Source organism: Diospyros lotus, chromosome 12, assembly GCF_014633365.1.
Source record: "Diospyros lotus cultivar Yz01 chromosome 12, ASM1463336v1, whole genome shotgun sequence".
In the NCBI taxonomy this organism is placed as follows: Eukaryota; Viridiplantae; Streptophyta; class Magnoliopsida; order Ericales; family Ebenaceae; genus Diospyros; species Diospyros lotus.
Window position 1 is genome coordinate 12,404,491 of NC_068349.1, and position 9,715 is coordinate 12,414,205.

The 9,715-nt window shown below is 39.2% G+C and overlaps 1 protein-coding gene across 1 annotated transcript; it reads left to right on the plus strand.

Moving 5' to 3' along the window:
* Positions 1-337: 337 nt before the first annotated feature.
* On the plus strand, positions 338-8,946 carry LOC127786732 (monocopper oxidase-like protein SKU5). Its single transcript, XM_052314353.1, has 9 exons — positions 338-957; positions 1,246-1,355; positions 1,445-1,715; positions 1,809-1,947; positions 2,817-3,183; positions 3,787-4,152; positions 4,258-4,336; positions 8,410-8,609; positions 8,699-8,946. The coding sequence occupies exons 1-9, from the start codon at positions 829-831 to the stop codon at positions 8,802-8,804; spliced, it is 1,767 nt and encodes a 588-aa protein (XP_052170313.1). The 5' UTR covers positions 338-828; the 3' UTR covers positions 8,805-8,946.
* The last annotated feature ends 769 nt before the right edge of the window (positions 8,947-9,715 follow it).

Consider the following 9,715-nt stretch of genomic DNA (forward strand, 5'->3'; position numbering starts at 1 on the left):
GAAATTCTGCCAGCTGGCTTGATCTGCGCTCTCGTCCCTAGATTATATATATATATATATATATTCTTCGTACTTTGACCATGGTTGGCCTCAATGTATAACATATAGAATACAGAAATATTATCACCAAGATGTGCTCATATATAATTACAGATAGATTCCAGCCAATATCAATAACAATTTTTATATCATCGCGTCCATTCACTTAGATGAAGATAGTACATAGCGTCTTTAATTGCTTAAAATTTTTCATTTGATCAAAGAGAAGAAATAAAAAAGAGGGTGGAGACGGTTGGAGAGAGTGAATACCTTGGAAGTTTAGGCTGTAGCTAAAAGAGAGAAGGTGCAGTATAATGGTGAGTGTGAACTGTGAAGTAATTGGAGATTGGCTGGCACTCGCACTGGCATTGGCACTCTCACTCATCCCTTTTTAATCCTCCTTTTCCATTTTATATTTTTGGTGTGGATTTTGGTTTTGATTTTCTTTCTTTTTAGGCAACTTCACCTCTCTCTCTGTCTCTTTCCCTTTCTCAAGCACGCTCGCTCGAATCCTGACCCAGAAATGGGCCCTATCTTGCCAAAAACTTGCGATCAATCTTCCACAACCTTCCTTTTTGGCTCGTACCCTCTTTAAACTGTTTCCCATTTCCACCCAGTAGTCAATTTATAACCTCTCTCTCTTTCTTTCTTCTCCACTCTATTCACACTCTTCTACTCTCTTCTCTGTCCATCGTTCTTCCTCTCCCCGTCGTTTCCTCTGTCTGATAATGTGAAACACATCAAAATCGAATCTTTCCCTCTTCAAAACGAAACCCAGAAAACCACTCCATGGCCTCCCTTAGTGTTCTCTCAGTGTTCTTCATCTGCTTGAGACTCTGCCTCGCTGAAGATCCGTTTGTTAGCTACGAGTTTGTGGTGTCTTACATTACTGTTTCTCCTTTAGGTGTTCCCCAACAGGTATGTTTCCAGATCACTCTCTATCTGCCCTGGTTTCTCTTGGTATGTTCTGTTCATATTTCCTTCTGGTTCTGGGTTCTCTGAAATTTCGTCAATGGTTTATGGGTTAGTTTTAGTTTATCAAAATCTGGGTTTTGGTACTTAGATCTGTGTAATGTGCTTGGATTTTTGCTAGTGGGTTTAGTGTTTTAGTTGCTGTGGTATAGTGCAATGAGCTTTGGGATAATACTGAAGGGGCTGGCTAGGGATTTCAGTGATTTTCTTTTGCTTCATTGCTCTGCCTTGCAGGTTATTGCCATTAATGACCATTTTCCAGGGCCTACCATTAATGCCACTACTAATAACAATGTAGCGGTCAATGTACGGAACAAATTAGATGAGGACCTTCTCATCACTTGGTAGGGGTTTATGAGATTTTGTTGTTAATTTGATTAGGGATTTGGTTCCTTGATGGTAATGTAGGATTTACAATCAATGGTTGTGGCAGGGCTGGTATTCAACAGAGGAGAAGTTCTTGGCAAGATGGGGTGCTCGGCACAAATTGTCCAATTCCTCCCAAGTGGAACTGGACTTACCAGTTCCAAGTTAAGGATCAGATTGGGAGTTACTTTTACTTCCCGTCCCTTAATTTTCAACGGGCTTCGGGTGGTTTTGGTGGCTTCATTATTAATAATAGGGCTATAATTCCAATTCCTTTTGCAGCCCCAGATGGGGATATCACAATTTTGATTGGTGATTGGTACACTCGAAACCACACGGTTAGTGTTTGATAGATTATTGAAGTTGACTTCTAAGCTTCCTGTTGAAGTTTTATGGTGTATGTGTCTCCTGATTGGCGTGTTTTGTTATAGGCTCTGAGAAGAGCCCTTAACGGAGGGAAAGACCTTGGGATGCCAGATGGTGTTCTTATCAACGGGAAAGGACCTTACAGATATAACGACACACTTGTTCCTGATGGCATTGACTATGAAACAATTGAAGTTCACCCAGGTGAGTACTTAAGATGTTGTGCAGAACCTACTAGAAATGATCTCTTTCTCGTTAAATGGACTAGAATTTTAGGAAACTTGTTTCCTTTAGTTTGAATGAACCACAAACTTGACATTCTTCTAATAGAATTATCCTTTTATGTGTTGGAACTACTTTTGAAACAGCTTAATGCTTTTGGACCTTCTAATCCAAGGATATGCTTCCATGCCTTTTCTGATTATCTAACCTTTTCTTAAATTTTTTTATAGTATCTGATGATGTTAGTACAAGTTGCTTGATAATATGGCTTAAGCCATTACAAACTTAGTGAAATATGCATTAAAGCTAAGTTTTTTTTTTTTCTTCTGTCATGACTTCTGAACAGCTCAGATGTGATATATATCATGTGGATGGAAGTAACAAAGTTAGTATGCGAACAAGTATGGGAAATGAAAAGGCAATTTGAGTATTTTCACATCCATATTCCACATCATTTCTGGATAATAATTTAGTGCGAGCAAAACTGTTCCGCTCAAACTTCTAATGGCTTACTAGAGAAAGATATTTCCCCTCATTGTTTCTCTCGTCTATTCTCTCTCTCTCTCTCTCTCTCTCTCTCTCTCTCTCTTTTTTTTTTTTTTTTTAATTTTTTGGGTTTTTTATTTTTTATTTTTTTTTGGGGGGGGGGTGTTGGGGACCCACCCATGCACATACTCAATGGGAACTAAAATTACTAACTGGAAATACCATTGAAGAATTCTTCTTTCTTTTCTCCTCCTGCAGCTTCAAAGAATAAATGCTTGTAAACTTAAACAGTTCTCTGTTTTTCTTTCTTCCATTTTTGCTTTCTCTTTTTAGCTTCTGATCATTTACCCTATGATGTTGGACAGGAAAAACATATCGCTTTCGTGTACATAATGTTGGGATATCAACTAGTTTGAACTTCAGAATTCAGAACCATAACCTACTTATGGCAGAAACAGAGGGATCATATACAGTGCAACAGAATTATACTAACTTAGATATTCATGTTGGACAATCTTATTCTTTCTTGGTAACCATGGATCAGAATGCAAGTAGTGACTACTACATTGTAGCAAGTGCCAGGTTCGTGAATGAATCACTCTGGCAAAGAGTTACTGGTGTTGCCATCTTGCACTACTCAAATTCAAAAGGAAAAGCGTCGGGTCCCCTTCCAGATCCACCAAACGATCAGTATGATAAAACTTTCTCAATGAACCAGGCAAGATCTATCAGGTCTGTTCGTATTCTTTTTGATGCACCAATTTATATTTATTTTGTCTTTATTTTCTTTCTTCCACATCGTGATGCCTTCTTAACATTCATAAGGACACTTTTGTTCTGTACATTAATAGTTGGATGGTGATTTTGAAGCCGTTAATTGAATTATGAAGGTGATTCAAAGCTTGGAAATTTGGCAATGAAAAAACTGAAAATTAGTGTGAATAACTTTTGGGAAAAGAAAAAAGAAAAAAAAAAAGAATGCTGAATATAAATTATGGAGGCAAAGGTGGTCCAATTTGAGGTAAAAGATTTATGGAAGGAATTATTTTGGAAGGACTCAAAAGCTAGGTTAGCTTGCATTTGTTAAATATCATTCTTAAATTTCATAAAGCAAGCAGAATATCTGTGGGTATTCATAGCGGCAAATGTTAAATTTGAACTTTTTCTTAACAATGTTAGAGATATCTCTCTCTCTGTCTCTATACACATGCACACGCATGCACACGTGCACACACAGATATGTATGTCTATCTATTTATCTCCCCCCTGAGTCCTGTTCCTAAGAACTTGTTATATTGTTGTCTTACTGATTGCATTGTGGTTAATGCTATGCAGGTGGAATGTGTCTGCCAGTGGTGCTCGCCCTAATCCACAAGGTTCTTTTAGATATGGCTCAATTAATGTGACTGATGTTTATGTGTTGAAAAACAAGCCACCAGTGACTATCAATGGGAAACGGCGAACAACCCTCAATGGGATCTCATTTGTCAATCCTACAACACCAATCAGGCTTGCTGACCAATTCAAAGTGAAGGGAGTGTATAAGCTTGATTTCCCCAATAAGCCAATTACAGGGCCACCTAAGATGGAAACATCAATTATTAATGGTACATATAAGGGATTTATGGAAGTTATATTGCAAAATAATGACACCAAGGTGCAAAGCTATCACATGGATGGATATGCCTTTTTTGTGGTTGGGTAGGAATTGATTCTCTGTCTCTAAAGTTTATCTTGTCTACATATCTGTATGAGTTTCTTGTCTTGCCTGTTGCTATGGACACCCATAACTTTCAATTCTTGCAGAATGGATTATGGTGAGTGGTCAGAGAATAGCAGGGGCACGTATAATAAGTGGGATGGTACTGCTCGAGTTACAACGCAGGTATTGTGTTTATGCTGATTGATGTCTGATTCCTCCTAATGTTTTGATTTCTTGTCCTTTTCCATTCTCATTTTCTTCACTTGAGAGATCTCTTAGCATGTATGTTGGAAAGTTATTCTTTTCCTGGTTTGGTGAAGCTGTGGGGATTTCATTAAATAAATATTATAATTAACTTTAATTTCACATTCGACAAAATTTTGGGAGATTTAATTAAATAAATTGTCATGTACCTAGGGTTCAACCTAGGGTTTAAGAGATAATAGGAAGGAATTTGGGGAAGATAGATCAGAAGAAATGGGAGGGAATTAGAGAAGAATAGAAACAAAGAGAGAGATTAGGGGGAACCGAGAGAAAGAGGGAAATTGAGAGAGATTGAAAATCAAATTTCATTCAATAATACGGTTGTCTTTTGAATCAGATTGGATCAGCCTTATATACTGATTCAGTTACTAAGTTTGACACTAATAGGGCTGTCAACTATTCAAATCAGTACAGCTGGAGGTTGTTACAATACAACTAAAAGAAATTCCTCTATTATCTAATTAACTACCATGTCCTTGGGTCATGACAATTTCCTCCCCCCCCCCCCCCTCAGAGAGAGTTCTTGTCCCCAAGAACTAGCTGCAGTTGGTCCCGCTTCTTCACCCAATCCCAACTTGCTCTTTTTCTTCTTTTCCATCCTCCAATCCTTCCATATATAGTAACTTTTTCCTGCACCTGTGACCTGAGCTAAACTGCCCTCCACAGCGGTAGCACAGTCCTGCCTGCTTTTGTTGTTCCATCAAAAGAGACGTTGCTGAATTAGGATTAGTATAAACCCTATGACTGGGATTTCCTTCCAGCTGCGAACTGTTTGCAGGATGAATTTCGGTTAGGAGCTGGTGTTTTGTCATAAGGGCTTCCACAAATAACTCTTGCAGTGAAGCTCCCTCAACTGTTTCCTGCACTGTCTTAGGCTTCAACATCTTCACTGCAGACTGTATTTCATCATTCAATCTCCCCCCCCCCCCCCCCCAAAGTTGGATACAAAGTATTCTTCTGTCATAAGTGGATTTCGACTCAACATTAGGGACTTCAACTCTTCAAATTTCAGTTGGTACTCCTGTACTGTACCCTCCTGCTTCTACCGGTTAAACTCTTCCACTATGTCCATCATGCCCCTTTCACCAAACCTCTCACACAGCCCCTTAGTGAAATCATCCAAATTAGATGTTTCTCTCACTTTCCAGGGCCACCCTCTGATTATCTACCACCTGGTGGATCCCAAACAATTTTTCACAACACCTTAACCACCATTGAGACTTTGTCCCTCAAATACAGGCAATTCAAGTTTGGGCATCGGAAAACCGGAATGGTGTGGGAGAGTTGGAATCTCCTGCCGCATTTCCAACACATTCTCTCCCACCGTAGCTGGATCTACATCAAACTCCATCGATCCAGCATTCCGGTTGCTGGTTCCAATTCCCGGTAGAATTGGTTCCAATCGATCCTTAGGAGGGAAATCAGGTGAAATTCTTACCTGATGTTGACTAGAGAATATAAGCACGAATAGCTGTAGTTGATCACTCAACAAATTGCCCTGCTCCCTCATCTCCTCCCTGATCTGATCGCGAATATCCCCTCGAAGCTTCTCTGCAACCACGTCCAACTTCCGATCCACCATTGATCCAATCTTCTCCTCCATCGTCTCCACACGATTTTGAATTTCCACCATTGATGCTGTCACTTGCTGCAACTGCGATTCCATTTGCTTCATTCGGGTGCCGTCGGCCATGTTGGATTGATTGCTTGGAAGAGTCTTCGGCTGAGAACTTGTTCTGAATTTATTTATTTTTCTGTTCACTGCAGTTGTTCGCTACTGATTGCGGTCACGGCAGCTCAACAATCCTCCAGTTCTGAGACCTCACTTCGCTGAATCTGCCTACCTCGGCATTGCCTTTCAATTCCGAACCAAATTATCAAAATCTGTAAATCACCATAGCAAATTGTCACGGAGCGATGGAAAACGCCGCTGTAAATCACCATAGCAGTTGCCTAGGGTTACAGAGTCAATTTTTCAGAAACCGCTTCTTGAATCTGCCTTGCCCTTCTTGATCGACTATTAATAAACTCGAAAAACAGCAACGAATCACCCTGCTGTTCTGCCTTCAACGGTTGAACCTTCCCCTTCTCCTCCACAATTCGAACCGAGAGTCCTGCGTTGGAAATTATCCACATCGGAAAGTAATAGCCTAGAACCGATCGGAATTCGCCTGGCTAGATTCGCCGTCGAAATCCGCCTTCTGAAGTTCGAACCTAATTGCTATGACAGCCGATACTAAATTGCCTCCAATACTTGCCTAATCCAGCTGCTCAATTTCGCCTCCAAAGTCCGAGCCTAACCGTGAAGAACTTGTCGGAATCTACGGCCGGAAATCTTCTGGTCTGCTTCGCCTTCCACTTTCGGCCTCAGATCTCAGCTAACGCTCTCGTCGGAATCATTGGAACTGAATTTGCCTGAATCCAGTTCGCTCCACCTGAAGATCACACCCTCTGTAATTGATCGGCTCAGTTGTTCTATCAATTCTACTGTTGCTTCAGGAAACGCCTACTGCACTCGATCATTTATGCAATCTATCGCCGGAGTTGAGGGATTAGCCTAGATCACCTGAACTCGCTTGCTGCTACCGGTTTTCGTAGTAGCCTTCAAGTTTCGAGAATCAATCCTCACGTCGGAATCAAATTCTGAGAATCAACTGCCTCGGACAGCAGCCGTTGATTTCAGTTGGAAATTAATCAACAAGAAAACCGTTGAGGAACGATGACTCTGATACCAATTTGTCACGTACCTAGGGTTCAACCTGGGGTTTAAGAGATAATAGGAACGAATTTGGGGAAGATAGATAAGAAGAAATGGGAGGGAATTAGAGAAGAATAGAAACAGAGATAGAGAGATTAGGGGAACAGAGAGAAATAGAGGGAAATTGAGAGAGATTGAAAATCAGATTTCATTCAATAATATGATCATCTTTTGAATAAGATTGGATCAGCCTTATACACTGATCCGATTGCTAGGTTTAGTGCCAATAGGGCTGCCAATTATTCAAATCAATACAGCTGGAGGTTGTTACAATACAACTAAAAGAAATTCCTCTGTTATCTAATTACTACCATGTCCTTGGGTCATGACATAAATGTATTATCAGTTTGCTTTAAATTGCTTCTCCACCTTTTAGATTTGTTGTTCTATGGATGCCTTGTAACAAATAGCTACACTTACTCATCAATGTACTTTGTCTATGTAGAGAGATCATTAGATATTTTTATTAATGTCATATTGAAGAATTGATTATTAAACATATTACATAATTATAAATTGACATCATTTAAAATCAACGGCTGTTTGGATCTGCTTATTTGTTAAATTATTTAAGTTGCTAATTGATATTTATACATGTCCTTTTCTATTGGTAAAAATATTAAAAGCATAACTTAAAAGCGAAAAGTACAACACACCAAGTATTAATCCAATTAGGTGGGGTTCGCTGAATGGATTCTAGCTGCATCCTCATAACCTGACTGATTTAATCTAATGAGTTCTTCACCCATGTATGTAAAAGATTGTCTTATTCAAATGAAAATATGTACTGTTGAATGATGTTAATTCTTACTTCTGATCTATTGAAGATATTAACAATGACAAGATGAATGGTTATTGCTCATGTCCTGCTCTACTTCATTTTAGCCAAATAAAATGCTAAAAGCATTTGAAAGGATGTTGGCTTTTTTTTTTATCAGAATATCATTTGGGAAGATTCACTTTCTGTTTTCCTCTTAAAATTTGTGGAAATGTTGGTTCTGATATTAGAGGAAAAAATGTTCTTTGCGTAATCCACAACCAGATTTCATGTACATTCCTGTAGCTACTGCTGATGCCCACTCTTAAATTAAAGATGATTTTAAGAGTTACCACCAAAGCGCTCTTCATTATTTGTTAATACCATTGTATCATGAATTGCGTTGAGACTACATTGACACATTCCTTTCTAATTGTCTGAAAATCTTTCAGCCTCATCTTTTTGGGTTCTGTACAGGTTTTTCCTGGGGCATGGACGGCAATCTTAATCTCACTTGACAATGTTGGAGTTTGGAATTTGAGAACAGAAAACCTTGACTCATGGTATCTTGGTCAAGAGACATACGTCAGAGTTGTCAATCCAGAGCTCAATAACAAAACTGAGTTTCCCATTCCAGATAATGCTCTTTTTTGTGGTGCCCTTGCTAAAATGCAAAAGTAATGGAACTTTGTGTGTCAAATATTTTCTGCTTTTAATTCTACAATATCTTATTACAACTCTGACCATATCTTGGTCTTCTTTTCAGGCCACAAGATGTGTCTTCGGCATTGCCAACCAAGGGTAGTAATAGATCGAATCTGTTCTCGGGTCTGATCATGATGATGTGTGCTGTAGTTTTCATTTTCCACTAAAACTTCTCTGCTGCGATGCCTCTTTCTTCTTGAGGGAGCCTAACATGTTTAATGAGATTTGTGTTCGCTTGTTTAGGTGTGTAATTGTAGGCTTGTTGATACTGATTAAGTGCTTTTGGCTATGTATTTATTTTGTCCAACATGTATTAATTGCTCCCTGCAATTCTTAATTTGTTGAAACCTTTCATTCTTTTATAACCTATAATTTTATGTAGAACAAAGATTCATCAATTTTCTTTACAAATTCATTCGATCATGTTAATTTGTTCTTTTGCATTACTGAACTCGTAATGAGGCAATTAGAACTAAACCAAGATTCTGGTAGGTGAAGGTGGTAGAGCCGGGAAGTAGGAAGAGGGCGAGGTGTTGTAATGGGACAATTACAGCTAACAAACTGCCAGTGATCCTGGACAATTCTTTCTGGTACAAAAGGTATGGCGGATAAGGCAGAATTAGAAAAACAGAAGACTGGCATGTAGACAAGGCAGAGGTTGAAAAATGGAAGATCGGCAAGTAGGAAAGCTAGACTAACAGAATTGGCTCCCAAGAATTAGTCAGTTCAAGGAATTCTGGAAGACAGCTCAACTTTGGTGGCTTTTGAAGAAGGTCTCAGTAGCACATTACCAGTCTTCAAGGTTCGCCACGTGGACTTAAGAATTGAGAAGGAGACGAATCTTTATGAAAACAATATGTCTGGGCATAGAGAAAGCCCAAGATGAAATGAAACTGAACGAGGGTCAAGAATGAGCTTTGTTCCAGCAAGTATTAAGGAAGGAGCCTGGATAAGGGAGCGTAAGGTAGACTGGATTTTCTTAGCGCAAGCTAGAGTAAATTGGATTTTATTGGCACTAACTAGGTTAAATGCTGCTAAAGCAGAAAGGGGTGTGTGCAAGCTAAATTATGGGATTCAT

Bases quoted from the DNA above. Each gene is read 5' to 3' on its own strand.
- LOC127786732 (XM_052314353.1), top strand. From the start codon at position 829: ATGGCCTCCCTTAGTGTTCTCTCAGTGTTCTTCATCTGCTTGAGACTC. The intron at 1,716-1,808 runs GTTAGTGTTTGA...GTTTTGTTATAG, and splicing joins GGTACACTCGAAACCACACG to GCTCTGAGAAGAGCCCTTAA. The intron at 8,610-8,698 runs GTAATGGAACTT...TCTTCTTTTCAG, and splicing joins GCCCTTGCTAAAATGCAAAA to GCCACAAGATGTGTCTTCGG.